The sequence below is a fragment of the Clavelina lepadiformis genome, chromosome 2 (assembly GCF_947623445.1).
Source record: "Clavelina lepadiformis chromosome 2, kaClaLepa1.1, whole genome shotgun sequence".
In the NCBI taxonomy this organism is placed as follows: domain Eukaryota; kingdom Metazoa; phylum Chordata; class Ascidiacea; order Aplousobranchia; family Clavelinidae; genus Clavelina; species Clavelina lepadiformis.
In genome coordinates, this window is record NC_135241.1 from 9881367 (window position 1) to 9904063 (window position 22697).

At 33.9% G+C, this 22697-nt stretch overlaps 2 protein-coding genes across 8 annotated transcripts in view; both read left to right on the top strand.

The window, feature by feature from the left end:
* LOC143446127 (inositol hexakisphosphate and diphosphoinositol-pentakisphosphate kinase 2-like) overlaps positions 1–22697 on the top strand; it is a 65692-nt gene that overhangs the window by 35326 nt on the left and 7669 nt on the right. For all 4 annotated transcript variants that reach the window (XR_013113892.1, XM_076945630.1, XM_076945629.1 and 1 more), the window contains 14 exons: positions 1687–1860; positions 1943–2028; positions 3326–3451; positions 3569–3690; positions 5322–5437; positions 6260–6326; positions 9502–9643; positions 12852–12981; positions 13754–13847; positions 14188–14312; positions 16350–16464; positions 16726–16800; positions 21572–21733; positions 21990–22073. Coding sequence is in view for 3 of the 4 variants with exons in the window: in XM_076945630.1 (XP_076801745.1) it covers positions 1687–1860; positions 1943–2028; positions 3326–3451; positions 3569–3690; positions 5322–5437; positions 6260–6326; positions 9502–9643; positions 12852–12981; positions 13754–13847; positions 14188–14312; positions 16350–16464; positions 16726–16800; positions 21572–21733; positions 21990–22073 (1618 nt within the window). In the remaining variant the exon portion in view is untranslated. The remainder of the gene's footprint in view (positions 1–1686; positions 1861–1942; positions 2029–3325; positions 3452–3568; positions 3691–5321; positions 5438–6259; positions 6327–9501; positions 9644–12851; positions 12982–13753; positions 13848–14187; positions 14313–16349; positions 16465–16725; positions 16801–21571; positions 21734–21989; positions 22074–22697) is intronic.
* Positions 9657–12844, top strand: LOC143446129 (uncharacterized). Of its 4 annotated transcripts, XM_076945635.1 has the most exons (3): positions 9657–11071; positions 11335–11400; positions 11552–12844. In XM_076945635.1, exon 3 carries the CDS (start codon positions 12009–12011, stop codon positions 12444–12446), a length of 438 nt encoding a protein of 145 aa, XP_076801750.1. In that variant the 5' UTR covers positions 9657–11071; positions 11335–11400; positions 11552–12008; the 3' UTR covers positions 12447–12844. The 4 variants fall into 4 exon arrangements, with proteins under 4 accessions (XP_076801750.1, XP_076801747.1, XP_076801749.1 ...); XM_076945632.1 differs by having other exon boundaries at positions 9657–11711; positions 11781–12844; XM_076945634.1 differs by having other exon boundaries at positions 9657–11400.

Genomic DNA, 22697 nt, shown 5'->3' on the forward strand with positions numbered 1-22697 from the left:
TCTTAACTTTTGTGAGTTTTCAAATCAAGACATAAAAGTTCATCATTTGTGACTACAGGACACACAAAATTTTGAATTTTTTTTCAAGTTATAACCCTAGTAAGCAGTAGTAATAATAACTACTCAAGTGTCAACTCTGGTTAATTCAGTGACAGCAATCGCTGCAGCTTAGAGTAGTTCAGATTCTGAAGGAGATGACGAAGGCAACCTAGAATTTGTAAATGATTTGACTAATGGATCACTGAAATTGGTCTCCATAGACTGTATTGACTGGAACTGTATTTTGAGCTTACCATAGTTTCACAAACCAACCAGGAGTTTAACGTGGGAAACAAAAGACACGAATTGTCACATACACTGCTACGTCAACCTGATTTCCAAACAACTTTGTACAATACACGCTCATCCTGACACACCGTGGATTGATCGGGACTGACTTTCGCCATTTCAACTGCTCCTATAAACATGGATTTTGCCAAATTCTCCTTAAAACACCCCTAGCTGCCGCTACATTGAGCCATTAGGCAAGGGTTTTATGCTCCGGTTTTTAAATGATGCAGGACAGATATGCAGCAGAACTTCCTTAATCCTCCATCACACTTTATAGTTAAATAAATTGCTCAAACTGCATTAAAAGACTGTCACAGTGTGATACAACTCGTAATCAAAATGCAGCACTGTAATGATCTCATCACCAATTCTACTAAGCTCAATCACGGAGGAACAGGCCATACTTTTGTTGATAGATTTTGCTTGCAGAATATATAAACCACATTTATAAGACTATCTACTTCTCTCTATAGAGCACAGCATATGAGCGAGTAAACAACAAAACCTTTGCAGACGGGCGCAGCCGAGAATGAAGCCACCTACAAAAACAGTAGTTGTTTTGTTGTGAATCAATAATACAACTATATTCAAGAACACTTTCAGTTTCGTTAACCTGCTATGATGCTCAACTAGTTTATGAGAAGTTAATGAACACGCATATCAACAGTGTCAGATAAACAATTAATCAATTAACCACGATAACCAAACCACTAGTTGGCACAGGCCATTGCGCAGCAATGGATATTTGGATATTTTATTGTATTTGGATATTTAAATATCCAATATTTGGATATTTCATTACAAGTAAAAATATCGTTCATTTTATTAATATCGCAGAAGGTAATGCGTTATACCAATTTTCAAAATGTAAATTAAACGCTAGACCCCAAATAACGGTAGTTATAGTCAACATTAATTAATGACTACCATGGTGAATATATTTGTGAAGAGCGCATTGCTCCTGGACTGTTTGAATGCTGAACATGTTTAAGGTATTTGGATATTTCATTGCAAGTAAAAATATTTTTCATTTTATTAATATCCTGCATATTGTTAATACGTAACAAAAGTAGGGTATGCAGCAGGTACAAGCACGGTTTATGGGTCTGCTGCACATACCCGGCATACACATACTTAATGCCAATGAACTGTATATTACATAGGAATCTGACCGGTTTGACTATCATACCAAAGTTGTTAGTTAACTAGAATTACAATTGTTGTTTCAATGCATTGTTTAATGACTTTTTTCAGGAAATTAGCAATTAGTTGACCAATCACAAAGAATTGGTTACTTGCAGCATGTGTAACAGTTGCGTTATATACGGTACCATGAACACTATTTTATACATCCAGATTTTTTGACTTGTTTACCAAGTACAATGGCCACAAAACAGGCAAGTTGAAGTTAAAACGTCCCAAGCAGTTACAGGAAGTGCTGGATGTTGCTAGATGGTTGCTTGCTGAACCTGGAGCTATTATTGAGGAAAAACATCACAAAGTGGAGCAATTAAAATCTGTACTAGAAATGTAAGTGGTGAAAAACAGTTAAATAATGTTGCATAGTCAATTTATAACAAGCTGGTAAGTAAATCTTACTTGGTTTATCAAGGTATGGACATTTTTCTGGCATTAATAGAAAAGTACAGTTCAAATGGAGAAACCCCAATCGAAGCTTATTTTCCAGTTCAGAGGATGGTATTACATTAATTTTCTTGCTTCTTTATAAATAATGTCTTTTTTGTTTGATAATCATCGCTTTGGTACCGAATTTATTCGCTTTAATAGTAATGGTACATAGATTTCCAGAAAATGTCAGCTACTTGTTAGATGCTAGAGTTTTTGGCCATCTTGCTACATATTAATATTTTGTTTTTTTTGTGAGAATTGTCATATGCACCCTTTTGCACCCTTTTGCAAGGTTAATTTTCCCAGGGTTTTGTTATTTGTCTCCGGGTAATAGTTTTTTTTTGGCATTTTACATTTTCTCCCAGTTATCAGGGCCATTGCCCATTACAGATATGTGCAAAAGTTGAGAACGGCGAAATTTTCAGTTAAATCAACATTTACAGCGACCCAAATCTTGTCAGTATTCTCTCTTTCATAAGAATTTTATGCAAGTAAATATGGTAGTGATTTTGTTTGTAAATGCAAGTAGAAGTTTTACAAACCCTAAAAGTGCATCACATCTGAATGATGTACATTTAAAGCCAGAAAAACTACCAAAGTTTGGATTACAATTACTTTTACCACAGATTGTTCATTGTTTGTTAATGGAGGACATTTGTCATTCAAATTAAACAATTCATGATCAAATTAACCTCCATAAACAAATTAACAACAGATGTCAAAAATTTAATAAAGATAGTTTCGAAAAGTTTTTTAAAGGTCAACATAAAAATTGCTTTAGTCCTAATATTTAATTTAAATCGCTTCTTTTGGTTAAAAATTTATTCTATGCTACATGCTACAAAATGTCACCATATTACTGAACAAAATGTATAGATTCGACAACTATTGATACATCAAAGTGAATGTGAAAAATTCCATGTCAATAGAACGTCAATGCGTATCAACTATTGATACGTCAATGTGAAAGTTTTTCTAACTTATCACAACCCCAGTTAAACACTGTGTTGAATGATTTAAATAAGACAAAGCTGTTGGTCTAATATTGGACTGTTATTATGGTCTGTATTGGAAGCTTTGCAACAAAGTATGCTGGCTGTTGTGGTCATGACCAGTATATTGATATATATGTATGCAGAAAATTTTTTTTAGATCTGGTTCCAAAATTAGTGTATTGTAACTTTGTTTTAATACATAGTACTTTGAGTCAATTCATTGCTTCTGTTGACTCAGGACAATATATCTTAAACAATGACCATATTTGATTCATGAAACTCGTTTGAAACTAGTTACAGTATATGTAATGTAAATTTTGAACTTGCTCAGTTCCTTGTATCCTTTGTTGTTCAGTGTATCTTGCAATTAGATCAAAATTACTGTGGGCCATCCTTACTTTTGATATTAAAGTGGGGCGGGGAACTAACCCCTGCAGGAAGATCACAGGCAGAAAAATTGGGACAAGCTTTTCGTTGCATGTATCCAGGTGGTCACGGTATGAAAGTGTTTCATGGTAGATTATTTAGGCTTTTTTCTAACTACTTGCGAACAATGTCTTTTTAGTATGGTTATGAGATTTTTAAAAGTAAGATCTATCTTTTGTGATATTTAGGTGATTATGCTGGATATCCTGGATGCGGCTTACTGCGTTTGCACAGCACATATCGTCACGATTTAAAAATATATGCCTCAGATGAAGGAAGAGTTCAAATGACTGCTGCAGCTTTTGCAAAGGTGTTGTATGTAGGATTTTGCCTGATAATGTATAGCATTCTGTTCACCGAGGAGATGATGTTTTTAAACATTATTTGTGTCTTAACAATGTTACAGTAGTCGCTACTTTATAAGCCCACCTTGCAACCGGACCATTTTTGGATTATTAAACGGATGGGCTTATAACACGGAATGTGTGTTTTCGTCAATCTAGAACAGGGGCGGGCAACTTCTTCGGTCGGCGGGCCTGATATGAGAAAATGAAGTACTTGGCAGGCCGGATTCCTGAATCGATACATTAATCGTGTATTTATCCACCTATACAATTTATCTTTCAATTTATTTATCCACCTATTTATCCATCTTTATGTGACATTACCATTCAGATTGTTAAACTTCTTCTTAAAGAATAACTAACAATCACTATATTTGACGTAGTAAGCAAGTAGTGAGGAATTGTGGCAGACTGTGGCCGCAGGCCACATTATCATGTAAGACTGGAAACTGTCTGCGGTCCACTCAAAATCGCATCGCGGGCCGGGTCCGGGCCGCGGGCCGTATGTTGCCCGCCCCTGATCTAGAACCTATAAATGAGAGCCTGTAAATCAATGCCTGACAAGATAACAAAAGAATATAGTTTCAGCGATTTTTTATAACTTTTCACTGCACGCTTGTCTAAGTTTCCAAGTTACTGTAGTTCTTAAAATTCTGAATCTTTCACACCCCGCAACAGTTACAGTACATCACAGTACGATTATAGACGAATAAGGACCAACAATCACGCTTCTGACACAACACTTGTATGGGAAACTGTAGTTAGTTTGCTGCCCAGACTGAGGGTGTGCAGCAACAACAGCTGCTTGGTTGCATTTAATGTATAGCCTGTCGTAGTACACTACTTCAAAAACATCGTCATCCATGTACTCACGCTCAAATTATGCAAAATATTTATTAAATTTGGCTTTTTGAACAGAGTTTTAGGCTTATAAAGCAGAGCATTTTACTACAGGAACATATGGAGTAAATCGGGACCATGCTGAATTGTGCTTAATAGGCGGCTGGATTTATTTTTTAACCGCTGGCATGTAAAGCCACGGCTACGGTACTAGCAATGAATTTTTTCAATAAACCTATTTGGGTCTTCGGTGTAAGTGACAAAGTTATTCCAGGCATATCTGCTTGCTTTTCCTTGGGAGAGATTATAGCTCAGACAGAGAAGTAAAAGAATCAAACATTTTGCAAAAATTCAATGTTGCACAAAGTTACATAACAAAATTATCTAGTTCTTAATAATGGCTTAGGTGTAAGCTATAAGGCAATTGCTTACACTAGGTATAAGCTGCTTTCAATAATAAGTTAAACAAATTAGACTTAAATGTAATTTTAAATCTAGTTTTGGTAAAAGTAAAAATAAAGCAAAATGGTTTTACATTAAAAAACACTAGTATAGTTCTGACATTATCACTTGAAAGTAGGGATTTGCCTTAGCAGAGTTATACAATCTTTGAATTCTATCTGGTTGAACAAATCGTATTGGAATTTTACCGGTTCTTGATAGCACTTGGATATTATATGTCAGCCTATTTTTAGTTTATTAATATGTGGCATGTATTGAATATTCTCATAGATTCTAACAAAACTAATTTCCTCAGGGTTTGTTGGCTCTGGAGGGAGAACTCACCCCAATTCTTGTACAAATGGTTAAAAGTGCTAACATGAATGGCTTGCTTGATAATGAAGGTGACAGTGCAAGTGAATGCCAACAAAAGTAAGTGGTTTTCCTTTATCTTAAAGTAACAGGAGTTTTTTGTGCATTTCTACATATTTTTAATTGAATGCTTCATCATCTATTGTTACCTTGCGCTATTGCTTCCATATTTTTGCAGCAGAGTTTGAAGAAAAGTTTTTTTGAGTTCAACCCAACTGGGAAATTTACATTTAATACACTTTGATCTCATATAGCCTTAAATGATTTATTGCCAAATCAGAGTACCTATGGCAATCTTACTCCTACCTACAATTGAAATATAAATTTTCTCTCTAGCAAAAAGGTTAAAAATAAGTTTCTAACAAACATAAGCAACAAATGCATTCAGTAAAAACAGAAGAAATAAGAAATTGTCTGCAGAATATGCTGAGTATCCGACGAATCGCAATACATATTTTATTTGTCATGCGGATACACATTTTTATACTAAATGTCATGGAGGTTTGCATTTTTTATCAGTGTATTATTTTATCGGCATGACTTATCAGATAATTAATGTTTAAACCAACTTGAGACGTTGGCTGCAGTGATTGGTTTATTTTTTTGTTACCAAATAGCTGCCTGGCTCAAAATTAAGTAACAGTAATTGAAACCTTTTTTTGAACTGTACAATATTTGTCATAATCTGGTATAAAAACATTTTTCCTGCAAATTGCCTTCCGTGAGGGCTGCTACTGGGTAGCTTAAGTTGGCACTAAGTAAAGATTTGCAATCATATTATTTCTATGAATATCAGTAAAAATTTTGTGAATGATAAAAATTGTACCGGAGGTTTGCTGAACATATGTACATTAGAATATGCCATTCTTCTTTTTTGTTTAGAGTTAAAGCTAAGCTGCAGGAAGTCTTAAATAAACCTGGACCAGTTTCCACTGAAGATATATCACGGGTAAGACATAATTTTAAAATAGTTGACATAGTTTTTTTCAATAAAATATAAGGGAAATGATTTTTTCTATAGCACATTAAATACTGTATATACTAAACTTTGTTGGTAGTGGAATCCAGATAATGGATAAAATCATAAATACCAAATCTAAAGTCTGGACGGGAATATTTCGTATTCTTTTAGAGCAGTTTAAAATCAGGTATAAGGATTTCATTTCATCTAGTGGATAAACTAATTAATCATTCCTATTGAGATATAATATTATGGGAAATCTGCCATTCGTATGTATCATGCTTATTATGACATTTACGTTGAGCTATGACAACGTTTACTATGCGTAAAGTACAGCGCTATGTCAATAATATTGCAGGCTAATTTTCACCAAACCGTATTAATTTCGGAGCTGTCTTTAAAAAAAACAATGACAACTTAAAAATACACGTGCAACATTTTTATTGTCCGGAGGTGACATATGAGAAAAAACACTGTAAATTTTCTAATTTCGAAAATGTGTGTGAAGCTGTGATAATTAATGAAACGTTTCAAACACATAACGAAGAAATAAAGAATATATCTTTGTAACGAAGCTTGTCAAAATAACAATGCAAAATATGTGGTCTATAATGGATGCCACTGATACACCTACAAATCGAGTTGGTATGCGCAGTGCTAAAGTCGCAAACAAACAGACCCAATGAATGAAAACATAAAAACGCTGATGGCCCCCAAAAATTGGGTTCAAGATGGCAGTATGGCCCAATGGTTCCACCCCTGAATAAGCTAGTGGAGCCTCTCATCATCAATGTTGGGAACCTAATGAAAACCACTTAATTCAGAAAATGGAGCCTTTTGATTATTTCCTTGCTTATAAAAACCAACATTGTTTTATGGTCTCTCTTTTTTTCCACAAACCCCAATAAGTTTATATAGTTTATACTTTACAACCAAGTAAGGTAAATATCAAAATGTCACACTTTTTCCAGTGAAGAGTGGCAATGCGGACTCCATACTGAAGTGCCAATGTGCAGTACTGGTTTGACCAAAGTTTATGGTGTGTACTGGTGAAGGGTCGTACTAACTGCCTTGGCTGGCCGGATTGTGTCTCGTTAGCTACATGTTGAACATGTATATTCTAAACCCAGCTAGGGCATGATCAAAAGCTTGCAGCCTTACACTTACTAAGTCTATTATGCGATAGCAATAAAAGAGAATTGTAGTTGTGCAATGAGACATGGAAAGTTTGTCATCAAAATAGTATACTGAGGTGAGTACAGTGAGACCTCGTTAATCCGGACCACTTCGTTTCGTCAAAAAATGTCGGTTTAGTGGGGTATCCAGATTATCCGAAAGTAAAAAATCAATCAATCTTGCAAATGCAGTACCGTGTTCAAAACGCAGTATGCACCTTACTCCAATTCTAAGTACCGAGTTTCTGGCTGGACAGCAACTAAAATAAAATTATATTTTTTGTATGATCCGACCCAGTGTCGAACCCCAGAACCACCGTATTAAAGACGAATGCTCTAAGCCAGAAGTGACGAACATGCGGCCGCAAATCGGTTTGACAACCGCTCTTGCATGGCAAAGCATTCCGGCGGGACCAGCAGTCTTGAACTTTCTTTGACCTGTTTCTAATCTTTGCGCAATGCGATATCAAAAGCTGATAGCACGATTGAGTTGCAGCAGTATGTCTTCAATAGATTGCCGCACTCAACCAATGTACTGTACGTATTTTTTTTGCGTCTGCGGAAGCGTTGTTTGTTACTGTTGATGAACAATTTATTTTTTCAATTCTAAAATACTGTACAGTATTTCATAGTATGACTAAAAAGCTGTGCGGCTTACTCAGCTGTAACAAAGCTTTTTTATTTTTTTTTACAAAGCGCAATGCTGTACAGTACTGTACTTTTGAATCAATAAAGACCGCAACGTTATTATGCGTAAATAATCGGCTATTGTTTCGTCAACTAACTACATACTGTATTAGGACAATCGTGAATCATTTTCGCTTAACTGTTAATAATCCGGTTTATCGAATTTTATTGCTATTGATTTAACACATTTGTTCCAAAACTTTTGTGTCGGAGTCGGACAGCGGGGTTTCCGGATTAAAGGGGTAAAATGCATAGGAAGAAATCCGTTCCCGGCAGTTTTGTGTCGGATAGCGGGGATTCCGGTTCATCGGGGTCCGGATTAACGAGGTCTCACTGTATATGGGGAGATCAGTAATATTCCCAACTGATTCGAATTCTGGATTTTTTTGTTTTTATTTATTAGTGTTGCAACTTCTCCTAATGCATATTTTTATATCCATTAATGCACAACACTGGTAAGAGGTCACATGTTCAAATGCATCAAGATGTACATACATATGTCATGCTATGCACCCACAATCATTTTCTGGTATTTGATTCTTAATTTTTAACGGTTTTTAGACGTGTTCCTTTTATACATGATTATCACTACGGCTTAACCAGGGTTTAATAAAATGTTTGTGTAAAACCAAAATTTCTTTGTTGGGATAAGGCAGCATGGTTTCAAGAATTACATACATTACATTACAATACATAGGAGGAAATTCATTTCATGATAAATGTGAAACAGTGGAAGTTTCAGATTAATGAAAAGTCAAAAAATAAGAAATATTGTATTTCAGAATTGCTTAACTACTGTTCATAAATATTTTTGAATGATAGCATTTTCCCAAAATGTTTCTTTTCAGTGGAAAAACCTTGACTTTCATTTGTAAAATTAAAATAACTTTCTGTGACCTTTCATGTTTTTAATTGGGTGCGATGCCATTAACCATTTTCATTGTGCTTATTTATCAGAATGCCATTTTAAGTTTTCTTTAAATGAATGTTAATTTTTAAATTTACTTGGCCTTTATGCTATGTTTGTTATTTAATTAGGACAAACAGCCTTTTACATGATTTTGACAAGGAATCATCTTCATTTTTAGTATTCAGTTACCTAATGCGCCTGAAGACATACCGTATTTATTTTAAACCTTAGAAATGCTAGGATTGTATGTAATTCGATGTGCATTGTTAAAACCATATTAAATTGTTTTCTCCCTATTTTCCTGTTAGTTATTCTTATTAGTTAGTGTATATGTTTATATTAAATGCAGGTTTTGGATGAAATGTTAGTGTTTAAATAATCGTTTTTCTAGATTGTTCCACTTAATTCTCAATCAATCCTGAAAGCCATAAAATACTTAGAAAATCCACAAGAAAAATGTAGAAAGATTTACAAGCTTATGAAAAATTTGACATCTCAGGTTAATCAAAAGCTTGCTGCAGACAGAGGGAAAGGTAATATTTTGTATCCTGTGTGTGATTGTATTTTGTAATCTGTACTTGCTTTAATTTTCCTGTTTTCCTGTAATTGATATTTGGCATGAGTGTTCCAGCACTATGATGTTGACACTACGACCAGCTGGTGGTTTTCACACATAAGCATTTTTTGTTGAGTATGAAACAGTGAATACTCAAACTCCATTCGTAAAGTTGACATCATAGAATGTTCAATTTTTGTGTCAAATTAAATATTTAAAGTTTGAACTTTTAATTCCTGACAAACTACAAAACTGTTGATGATACACTACATGGAAGCTATGACATCAAAATGACCATCAGCAGATCTACCTTCCATTACAACATAACCTACCATATGAGTACAGTAGCTGTAGTCTATAAGAGCAGTCTGACAGTAGTAGTCTTATAGTAGTAGCCTAGTCAGCATCGTATAGCAGCGGTGAATAGGCTAGTAGTCAATAATCTGGTCTGATCTCAACCTTTCGTTAACAGTCTATTGGGGAGTATTGTTTCATGGTAGGTAGTGTGTAGGTATTGTGCTGTAGTAATTCTAATTGGCAATTTCTGAAGACTTTTCAATTGTGACATGATATAGGCAGTACGTCTTGGCTACATACTGGTAGGCGGCTTGCAAAAGTTTTTGGCGACTTGCATGATAAAGTGTGCATGACATTTTTTAGTGTTTATCCCTTTCAAACCTGAATTTTTATTGAGTGAATTTTGAAAAGGTATTGACGTCTTTTTTAAATATGTGTTTCCAAAAAAAAATGGAAAACTTTGTTCGCTGTACATTGTAATACTTCATTGATACTTCTTGTATAAAATAATTTGTGCTTTGAATGGTTTAAAAATTACTTCTAGGATTCACAGAAGAACACTATGGTATAAAACAAACAAATTTATTACAATTACCGTAATTTACACTTCAAAAGTAATTAATTTATGAAGACAAATTTCCCATTAATACGCTGTCAATTTTAAACATCAACGTGCCATTCTTTAAAACAGTCTTTTATGCTGGTTTGGCACAGATCACATCGGACACAAGATTGGGAGTCAGTTTTTTGTCTCGTGAACTGCAGCAGATCATATAATTTTGCTGTGTCCGTAACAATATTTAGTGATGATACTAACTTCACCAGACAAACTACAACTTGTGATCTAATTAGGAGAAGAAGCCTTTACCCAACAAAATGTGTGGTCAAGTTGTAGTACAAATTCCTCATCATTACGTTCAGCAAGAGTGTCATCGATATTAATTATTGCTTCATTATCACCAGCAGGAGATGCTGCATTTAAAAAACTAGATCTTTCTCATCTACAACAATCAGAATCATTACCTGTGACCATCTACACAATCTCCTCGAAATTAACCAAGAAAAGCCTATATCTCATTTGTTTACTAGCCATCTAGATACGAGAAAAGTATGTAAAACAATTCATTGTTTTACGTCACAGGTTACTCAAAATACGAAGTTCATTGTTACATAAAACGATGACTGTATAGTTTAGGATGTGACATTTACTCTTTCGAGCAAACGTAAAATAAAAATTCACACAAACGAAATGTTGAATAAGACAAAAGATCACAACAAAACAGTAGATTTGGGTTGCTTGTGAAAGAAATAGTGCTGATTTACGAAATGAATATTGTTGCTCATCGTCTGTAACTAGTAAATTTTTTATAGGGTGCAAGTGGAAGAATTACAATTAAAAGAATAATAAACTGGTTAAAGACCATGGACGGAAATATAGTTAAGTAATTAAGCTGGATTCTGTACATAAACTATTGTAGGTGTAGGATATGTATAAGACACTTCAAATATTTTCAAATAAAGAAAAAGTACTCATAAAGCTGAGTGGGACTAAATACTTTTAATTTTCTTTTAATTTACAACATACGAGGTCTGTTCAAAAAGTATCCGACCTTTTCCATTCCCTCCAAAAGAAGTGCCATCTGCTCCAAGTTTTTCTTGGGGCATGTATGTCACTATTACTCTGGACGTGTGAATCATTTCAAGCCGATCGGCCATGTCACTCTCTCTGTGTTAACCATTAAATGCAGGTATATAGAATGTGCTTGGCGATTTTTTTCATTCAAAATCGCATTTTAATGACAGAACGCATTGAACAGAGACATTGCATCAAGTTTTGCCAAAAGCTTGGTGATAGTCAAACTGAAACAATTCAAAAGATTCAGCAGTTTTTTGGAGATGAGGTCTTGGCCTAATTCAGATAAAAGAATGGTTTAACTTTAATCGCTTTAAAGATGGATTAACATCACAATGCCATCCACAAGCTGAAACGAGGAGGTGATCAGGAAGGTTCGCCAATTAGTACTGAAAGATCGTCACTTAACAGTATGAGAAATCGTTGCAGATGTGGGAATAAGCACGGGTTCAAATCATTCCATCTTAATCGAGAATTGGCATCTGCGGTTGGTGAAATTCGTTCCCAAGCTGCTGACGGAGCAACAGAAGGAAATTGCCCAGGACGTGCTGAATTATCAAACCATGACCCAGAATTTATGAAGACTATCATCACTGGCGATGAAACATGGGTTTATGGTTACGACCCACAAACCAGGTTTCAATCCTCACAATGGAAGCATGTGGAATATCAAAGGCCCAAAAAAGCACAACAAGTTTGCACCGATGTAGAATTGCTGATGAGCTGTTTATTTGATTCTTGTGTCATTGTGCATGACAAGTACTCACCAGAAGACCAAGAGTACTATTTCGAAGTTCTATGTCGCCTTCTTGAAAGAAATTTTGTTATTACTGGTAATGACTCAAAGTAAAATGTTCCGTGTGTTTGCTTCAAATTACTCAATGTTCCCAACAGTTTGCTTTTAAGAATAATATGTGTTTATGGGTCTGAAATGTTATTAATAAAGATGATGTAAATGTACATTGGTTTTAAAAAACATAGCAGCTTATTTACAAAGGTTTGATGCAACATTCACATCATGGTTGTAACAACATAGCTAATATTTGGAAGAGAAAAAAATATTTCTGTTTTTTTTAGCTAGCTCTGTAACTGGTTATAAATAAAATCACTATCTGAATAGTGTGTTTCACTCATTGCAGAAAGTATTTTCATTTTCTGTTTTTAAGTTAATAGTTTATTACCATTGTTACTGCCAATTCTTGCGAATTGGACCTACAGTACATCTGCATTATGCAACTGTTTTATCTACTTGTAGACCACAGACTGTATCATAATGAATCTCTAGAAATCATGCTGCAACGTTGGACAAAACTGGAGAGGGATTTTAAAATCAAGCAACATATGTTTGACATTAGCAAGATACCAGATATTTATGACTGTATAAAGTATGTATTCAAAAGCTTAGTGTAGCTTATAGACTATGTTTTCCTTATTGAAAAAAACGAAGTATTTTATTTGCTTATTGCTGTGTTTAAGCTAATCTGTTGTGACCACCAAATACAACCTTCTATTTTAGTTTTAATATATTTAATATCATAAATATTTTTCTATGCGTAACATTGTAGTTATAATGGTTAGTATCGTCGCTTCAGGGCTAAGCATAGTCATACAGAATAAGAAGTAGCCACAGATTTTTGTGCAGCAAATTTGCTTTTCTATGTATGTGTGATAGTGCCTGGCTTGCATTATTTTCATAGCATTATAGTAGTCAGAAAATTTTTTGGTGTACAGTAGTTGTGAGAGCGCCTGGCTTTTTTGTATTTGTTGCACGGGGTTGCAACATGATGACACCAGCCTCCCATAATCTCCTTCCTTATGACATTATAGTTGCTTGTTTCTTTTGGTGTGTCTTACAAATATAGTAGTGCCAAATTCAGGCCAAAATACAAAATCTTAATAAAAGCAGATTAAATACCTGCAAATGGTACTTGTACTTGGTAACTACGGCTTGAGCAGTGATAAACTTTTATCAATATAATTCACAAAGGCAGAATCCATAGTTTGAGGATAAAGATTCTGATGCCATACTTCAGGTTTACTGTTCATGTACTGTATTTGATGTAATTAATACACGAAGCGCAAGTTAATATAATGTATTGATGTTTTGCCTATGGAGAATTTGTTTTGAAGCTGGTTATTTAGTCATAATTGTTTTAGATACGACCTTCAACACAACAGCAATTTACAACTTGTAAATTCAACTGAACTCTACACCATTTCAAAAACACTGGCAGATGTGGTTATTCCCCAGGTACATGTCTGTAATGTTGAGAAATTGTGTGATAATTAATTATCTTTATGCACATTTTTAATGTATATATTGCATGTAGAAAACTGTTTCTCCAAGCATTAGAACATCTCATGAATTTATATTCATCTTTTGGCTTTTGTAGTTTTTTATTTTTAATTAGGGCGGCATTGCTCAATAAATTATACAATGCATTCACAGAGAATATAAAATCATTGTGTGTTGAAAATCTAAATCATGTTGTGCAAAATCGTGTGTGTTGTTTGGAATTTTTTAAGGTGAAAATGAGGCGTGGAACATAAGACATACATAACCAATTGCTAAAATGTTTATTACATTCTAGGAATATGGTATAACAAAGTTAGAAAAAATGGAAATTGCTCTGGGATACTGTGTCCCGTTGCTGAGGAAAATAAGAGTAGATTTGCAAAGAAATTTGGATGAAGACACTTACAGACTTAATCCCAGGTATATATCAAAGAAATCAAAACGAAATTAAAAATAGATTATTCAAGTGATTATAATTAAGATAATTGTCAACAGTTTCAAAAACACTGTATGCTAATTCAAATACCAGATTCATACACCAACGGAAATAACACAATTACCTTGCATGACTCAAGTCAAATATGTATCACATCTTTAATAAAGATAGTTGTTAGTTTTAAATTACAGCAAGGTTATAAAAGCTTTGCATTCAAACAGTGATAAATGTAGATGACTTTAGACATGTGTTTCTTGTTCAGCAGTTCAGAAGTCAACCCAAATTTGGTTTGCAAGCCCTTTTACTTTGGATCACAAGAAACTTATGCAGCGAGATTGCCGACCAGACTAAATACAACATAACCTATAGGCTATAGATTTATTGAAATTGATGAAAATGGGAGTTTATTTTGCTGGCTTGCTTCAAAAACAATGAGCATTTCTTACAATTACGTAATTTCCAATACGGCTGAAGTTTTTTATTCACAAAATAATTATCGCATTTTTTCGATTAATAAGTTTCAGTTGCTGGTTAATAGTAATCTGTTGATCTTTTTAGGTAGGTGGTGGTATTCTAAAGGGTTTTGTAAACAAAGACGACTTGTAATATTTTTCGTTTTACAACATAGCAAAATAATATAGACTAGCAAAATAACATTACACTCTTATGAAAGCATAAATATATATAATGTTTTATATATATCTACTACTTTATATACTGTATTTTAGCCTAAACGTACCTGCAATTTGCTCTGTCAAATTTCCTTTGTGTCTTTGCAAACATTCACATAAACATACTGCATTCGCCGTGGTATTATCTTCATATTAGGGGAAATCTCTGAGTTATGGTAAATACAACCATTATCTGAAGTTTTTCGCTCATTTCACTCGTACTTTGGTATTGTACTTGCTCTTTAATATGATGGATTAAAACTAGTATTGGGAATTTGGTTGATTATCCCCAGCTGCATTGCATTATACATTGGCCACTCTATAATCATAAATTGTCAAATCACTTTTTGTAGGCAAAACTATTAAGTGAAATATGACATGGTAGATTCCAAGTTTTGTTGTGAAATTAGAATGTTCCAATGTTTGAGTTTTCAGCAAAGCAGAGCAGTTTCATAGGTCGATGAATTACGAAAAATGTTACCCCCAAATTCTGTACATTAAATGTACATTTTTGACTAATCTAGGGGTATGTACATGCACCTCCACTGGTTTCGACAATTGCAAAACCGCTTTTGTGATGTAATACTGCACAATGGCTGCGCCACTAGTACAAATCTGGCCTTAGCCTAAGTGATCATGTTTTCTGCTATGAAAGGTTATTAATACAATGTGTTTCTTGCAAAGCGGTCCATAGTTTTTCACAGCCCAAGAATGTTATAGGGATATGTTAACCAAAAAAGGTTAAGAAATACAGGGATAATCACTAACAAGTTTTGGCTATCAACCTGATCGTATTTACACTTATTAGCTCAACAAATATTTTCAGCCTTAATTGCAACAATGATTTTCATGAAAAGCACATTACTCTCTGTTGTCAATAGCGACTATACCCGATTGTTGTTGGCCACCAACCCTCTCACTATGACTTCCCTAAAACTTTTACAAGCAAATTACTAAATTGTAGCATCTGAAACAGAAACCAAAAAGTCTACTGGACATCCAAAAAAGTATGTAAATTTGTTATAAGACAACATTTCAAATGAAAAAATAAAATTTTTGATCAATAGCAGGTTGCCAAATAAATCTGTGACAATCAACATAGAACATTTAAAAAATTGTTAGCTTTTGTTATAAGAAGTAATAACTGGTAAGCCAACAGATCAAGAACAGTTTTTGCACACTAAACATTATCTTGATCATAAAACTGTCAAAATAAAATTTTGTACATGTATGAATTTTTAAGATAAAATGCATTGATTTCATAGTGAAATAACCCTTATACACATTTTCTAAATGTTCCATGTTTTGTCTTCTGTTACAAATGCTCACTTATAAAGTTTTCAAACAAAGGTATTCAAGGGGAGTCCTTTCACCTGGGCGCCATGTTAGAACACGGTTGTACTTCACTAGTGAAAGTCATATCCACTCTCTATTGACAGTGTTGCAGTATGGAGGATTATGTGATGTATGAATTTTTTAATTTTTATAAAATTAAACGTTTTACTTTTTGGCTTTCTGAAATTTGTGTACAATTTACATTTTGTAAATGAAATACAATTGTAAATTCCTTATGCATTGATTTTTCTTTCAATCAACACTTCAGAGTTTCTAAAAGAATACATTATTGAATCAGTATGGTTAATTAATCATTTTAGTATAAATTTCCATTATTTTAATATGTATATTGTGTATATGTAAACATCATATGTTTTGTAATGCTATGCAGGTAAATAATGATGAGCAGTGGAAAGGGGCAATGGAGTATGTTGATGCTGTATCTGAACTCAATTATATGACTCAAGTAATATTATATATTGCTCGTCTGCATGATTTGATTAATGCAATTTCCCATAGGTTCTCAAACAAATTTTGACACACCTCTCGATTTAAAGGTTTAAAATGATTCCAGCAAAGGAAATCTTAAAAATATCATTAAATGAAGGCAAGCATTTCAGTAGAACTGATGTTTTATAATGAATCTGGGTGCTGTTTTACTATTATGCACAATGTCACTCAATATTGAATACCTTGACCTTGTAACATAAAACAATCCCGGAAATTGATTTCACTAAAGCCTTCCGCTAAATTGTGTGCTTTCTATCAAAAAACTGAAATTTATAGACAAGCTTTATGGCGCATTGTTTGGAGACCACTGCAATATGTAAACTAATTTGCATGTACCTGTAAAGTCAAAGGTCATTAGTTCAAATCCAATATTTAAGATGACTTTAGGTTACGTGTGAATTATGCCAACTCAAAACTCTTCACCTACAGTACATGGATAGACATAAATAACATTTAGTTCACACAATGACAATGAAGAAAACTCAGTAACTCAAGGTTGGATAAACTCGCTGTATTTTATCAGCACTGAAGCATGAGCAGTACTTATTAATTATTTCTAAATTACAGTCGAAATAGGTTAATCGCATACATCGGTTAATCGCATAGCATTGCATAATCCCAAACCATTCCCATTGACTTGTGAAGAAAATTCAACGGTTAATCGCATAAGGGTTAATCGTATAAATCGGTTAATCGAATAGGAATTCTTGATTGATTTGTAGACTTGTATCACTTAACCGCATATTTCCTTTGATGAAGTGTTAAGTTGCTGAAGATTATCCTCACCAATAAACAAAAATCGAAAAAAGGCCTTCTCTACAGTGATTATGAACCACAAAACTACGTTTCATTTAAGGATTGTTACGGATGGTTACATCACAATAGAACAGCAAGACTAATTTTTATTTAAGGATTCATTTCAAGATTTATTTAATTTTATTTTTCAAGATTTTATTTAAAGATTTTTAGGATTTATTTAAAGATTCATTTTTTTTATATTTGTTGCGTCATAATGCATTGTGTCATTCCAAAAATCGGCGGAGGAGCAAGAATGCGTGCGCCGGTGTTTAAAAAAAAGAATAGCGGAGAAAATGTAGGAAATGCATACATCGGTTAATCGCATAAAAAAGCTTGGCAAATTGACTATGTGATTCACTGATTTCCACTGTACTTCAATAAAAAACTCATCATTTCAAGGTGTCCGCTAGCTGTCACGTTAATGCTGATTGTTGGTGTCCTGTGAAATTGTTTTATCTCCTCACTGTAACTCAATAATTTGTCTCATTGGAATTAGGACCACCAGCAAGGTTCAATTACCGGTATGGTGCTAAACTCGGTATGGCAGAGTTACACTTGCTTTTTGTAATGAGCCGTAACTTGTTTTGCCAGTGAAGGAAAGGCTGATATTTCTGGATTAGGTTACTTTTTATGTGCCTACATTACCATAGGGAGGTGTACAAGAGTGCCGACACACAATATTACAAGCACCCGATAAATAGTGGCTTTTTTTCTAATCATGGTATTCTATCATAATATTTATCTCCAATCAAAGGAAAATCTTTTCCTGATTTAAACTTGGCAATGATTCCTCAACACTTGAGCCCCAATTACCAAACTTGTCACTTAAACAAGTTACGATGGAGTCTTATTTTTCTTTTGTTTCCTTGCTACAGTTCAGAATTATTCATCAGGACCATTAGTTTCAAATAACTTTGCTCAGAATGTTTCAATCAAGTTGTAATTATTGTTTACTTTTGCACTCTAATGCTAGTATTAATAACAATTTTCCATACCATTTCAACCTCAAAAGATTCAATGTGAGACGTATCGGCAACTTTAAATGGTAAACTATGGGGTAACCCATGTAAAATTTAGGTCTGTACCAATGTTACAGATGTTGTATCATACTTGTTATATGGGATTTATTAAATGCATTGAAATAAATGAAATGGACATTGAAACCTGTGGACTTGAAATATTTGTTTTATGGTCCTTTAGCTAAATCATATAGTGCGGGGGTGTTCAAATGGCGGATCTCGATCCGGATCTTTTCAACTTTTTGTGTGGATCTTCCAATGTAGTCTTGAAACATTCTTGCAGCTGTAGCACACTTCACTTTTGACATTTACAAAGTTATAAATATGTTGTAGGCCCTACAATGTAGGGAACATTTACATAAATAAAGCACCATTAAAATTAAAGCATGTCCAATATGTTTACTATTCGTATCTAGTGGATCATCACGTTGTGTGGTTTGGCTGTGGTGGATCATGGCAGAAATCATTGAACACCCCTGATATAGTGTATGTAACAATAAGTCGCTGATAGCCAAAGCATTGTACAGTTTGAGAACAGTCACATTGAAGCGAATTATCAGGAAATGTAAGTTGCACATAGTAATGCAACTCTAGCTGATAACACACTTCCGATGACATTCTTTTAAATAGCAGGCTTTTTCTTGGTAAAGTATCAGAAACCAAACTGATTTTAGGGTACCAAAATGCGCAATTTAATGTTTGAAAGCTGTCACAATGAATATACCTTATGTGAAAACCGATAAGACCTTGATTTATTTAATAAATAACTGCAGCTTTTGTTTCGCTGTAATTACACTTTAACTAATTGTAATTACTGCCTGCTTTTGTCTTATAAAACAAATTTCATAAACAGATTAAAATTTAACTTGTAGCTAAGGCGTCCAAAAGTCCTTTGTATCAATATTTTGCACCATGAACACACAGTTATAGTCAGCGCTCTTAATAATGAAAAATAGTGAAATTATTTGCATTTTTATACTTGTCTAAAATTTTTTACATCACCTTTGCTGCTTGTTCTTCAATTTGCGATATGGACCCAAACTTAAAATATGCTGTTAAAGCAAAAACACTGAACAAAATCACAATCACGCAGCATTTTGTATTTTTTATCATAATATTAACCTTGAAACATAACAACAGAACAGTGACGTCACAATTCAACTGATTAAAACAACTAATTGATGCTCAATGATAACAGAATAGTACCTTGTGTCGTCATAGTAGCAAAAATAAAAACGTGAAAATAAAGCAATAGAAATAGTATCAAGTTATTATACAATAGTTAAACTAATGTAACTAACAATTGCACGTTCAAAGGTCAGTGCATTCTAAAGGTTGGTGTATTGGTGCTGCCACTATTTCACTGGAAAAAATGTGTATTCAAAACTGTCTTTTACAAAATTTTTCTTAACTTAACTTAATTGTTATGACATAGCAACCTAAATCTGCCTACTAATATAAATCAAACTTAAAATTAAATCATAATTAGCACTCTCATTTTGTCATCCCACTTTTTCCATCCATATTTCATGTATTTTCTGCCACTTGTCAATGCAATGTATGTGAAATGTCAACTGTGGTGACATTCCTTTGTTTACGGCCAGTTTGCCTCGCGCACAATCACGCCTCCTTAATTAATCGCCTTAATTGCTTCGCCACCTTAAATGTGTTGGTCTCATCTGTAGAATGTCATTCTGTAGTAACCGCAGTGTTGGTGGGTTGGCTGCTCAACAGTACGAGTTCATATATATATAAGTATTATATAGCTTTCACGTTTTGCCTAACTGATTCTATTTGTTTTAGGACTGTTCTGTTATGTTTTTAATAAAGCCCAAGTTGCTCGAATTTAGTGTTTGACTTTCATGGTCATGACATCAACGATTTCTCATTAATATCATGTTCATAAGGCGGTACTAAATAAAAAACGTTGGCAGAAATGGATGTTGGATGATTCAAACCATAGTCAATCCAACCCACAGAAAATTGAACTAAGGCTTGTTCAATCCATTTTACAGTTATTGTGAGTTTATACAATTAAATATTTCAAATTACATAAATACTTGGCTTGCCTTACATAAATTACTTTTACATCCCTGGGAAATAATTGGACCACAAAAGTTTAGGTCTTGTAGCAGTATATGAGAATAAGGATTGTGATAGCATTCTAACCGCAAGCAAGGAGTATAAAATGTGATTGTTTTGGTTTTACCAGTCACTTTGACTTTCATTAGCCTCATGCAGATAAATTAAAAGGCTTCTAGCTGTATATTATTGCTTGTTTTTATGTATGTTTTAGTAACTTTTTATACCTTAAAGCAGGGCTTTCCAAACTTTTTTGCTCGCGACCCCTTTCAAACTTCGGAAGTTTTCCGCGACCCTTCACGTTTAAATTGATTAGCAGTGCGAAATATACATTAGTCATTAGTGACATTTATTGAGATGCAAAGACTGAATTCAAGCAACCAGTACTCAAAGCCTACTTACTACTTTACACATATGTAGGCTACTGGAAACAAAAAAGCACACACATTTATTTAGTGTGATTGGTGCGACTGCTTTCTGCTACAAAGCAAGTCCAGCCGTGGCTCAATATATGTTAATGCTGGTCTCAAGGCAGTTTCAATGTTGATTAGGCTGGAACGATATTTTGTTTTGATTGTATTTTGTACTTCGTGTAAAATTGGTATACGCTCTGCGACCCCTGAAGTTCGTTACGCGACCCCTTGCGGGGTTGCGACCCCCAGTTTGGGAAGCCCTGCCTTAAAGTACTTCAGTGGTTCTTTTCAATGTTAGGGTTTGCAATAAAATAGCAGTCTTGTGAAGAGATAAACGTATATGTTATTATGGCGATATATTCACCAAATAATTCATACATACTATCATGTTTTACCATAGTAAATGTATTTACAGATAGTAATCATGTTGTATGAAGATCCCAATAAAGATCAACATTCTGAAAATCGATTTCACATTGAACTTCATTTTAGCCCTGGAGCTAAAGGTAATAGTCAAGATGAAGACTTTCCCCAAGGTGGTGGATTTAGACCAAGTTCTCAACCACCTAGCAGAGCTGTATGTTATTTTTACAGATTTTTTTTGCGTTGTGATTATAGAAGTTCTGTTTTTCAAGCTTAATTTCTTAATAAATCAAATATTTGCTAATTATTTGGCTCTAAATATTGAACAGCTTAAACACATGCAGAGGATAAATACATTCCACCAACTTCGTTAGTAATTCTTTTACACAATACTGCTATAAGAAACATTCAAAAGTTTGCATTAAGTTTTAATAACAACGTTTACATTTTTTTATTTGTGCATACATCAGCATTCACCTATAAATACTTCATCAGAGCACTCGATTTACAAATCAACTGAGTCTTACCAAAGTGAAAGTGGCAATATTACTCAGGTAAAGAATGTTTTTGTATTTACATTTCTTCTGTCATGTTTCCAATCATATTCATTCCTGTGCAATACACTAAAGTTCGTTGGTTCTTTTTCGATATTGCACATATCACTTAAACCTTTTGTTTTTTTCAATTTAATTACACAAACAGGCAACTTTTTTATTAGACATTGGAATTTATTTTTGATATAAAAAGTACATGTGGTTGCAGCTGCCAAAATGTTACAAAAAATGTAACCAAATTACATTTTTAGTTTTGGATTGTCTGAAAAATTTGCCAAACCAAGTTTTAAAAGTTGTCCCATAAGGACAGTTTCTATTAAGAAGCAATGTGACTCATTTGAGACCTATGATGGAAATAAAAACCCTGACTTGAGTGCTTGTTGCAACTCAAGTTGCAATTACAAGTCATTGCTCGACGATAGATCAATGTTTCACCTTCACATTTTTGACTGAACATCCACAATTGTTGAGTCGGTTATGTTTGAAACGTGAACGTGAAGATTGGAAAAATTATTGAGTTAATATTAAAAATTTAACATACTGGGTATTGGAAACTTTGCATTTTAAATTGATAATTCCAATGTGAACTCAACGTTAACAACAATGTCAATCAAGAGAGCCCAA

Coding starts and splice junctions, on each gene's coding strand:
- LOC143446129 (XM_076945632.1), top strand. CDS start 12,009: ATGAGAAATCGTTGCAGATGTGGGAATAAGCACGGGTTCAAATCATTC.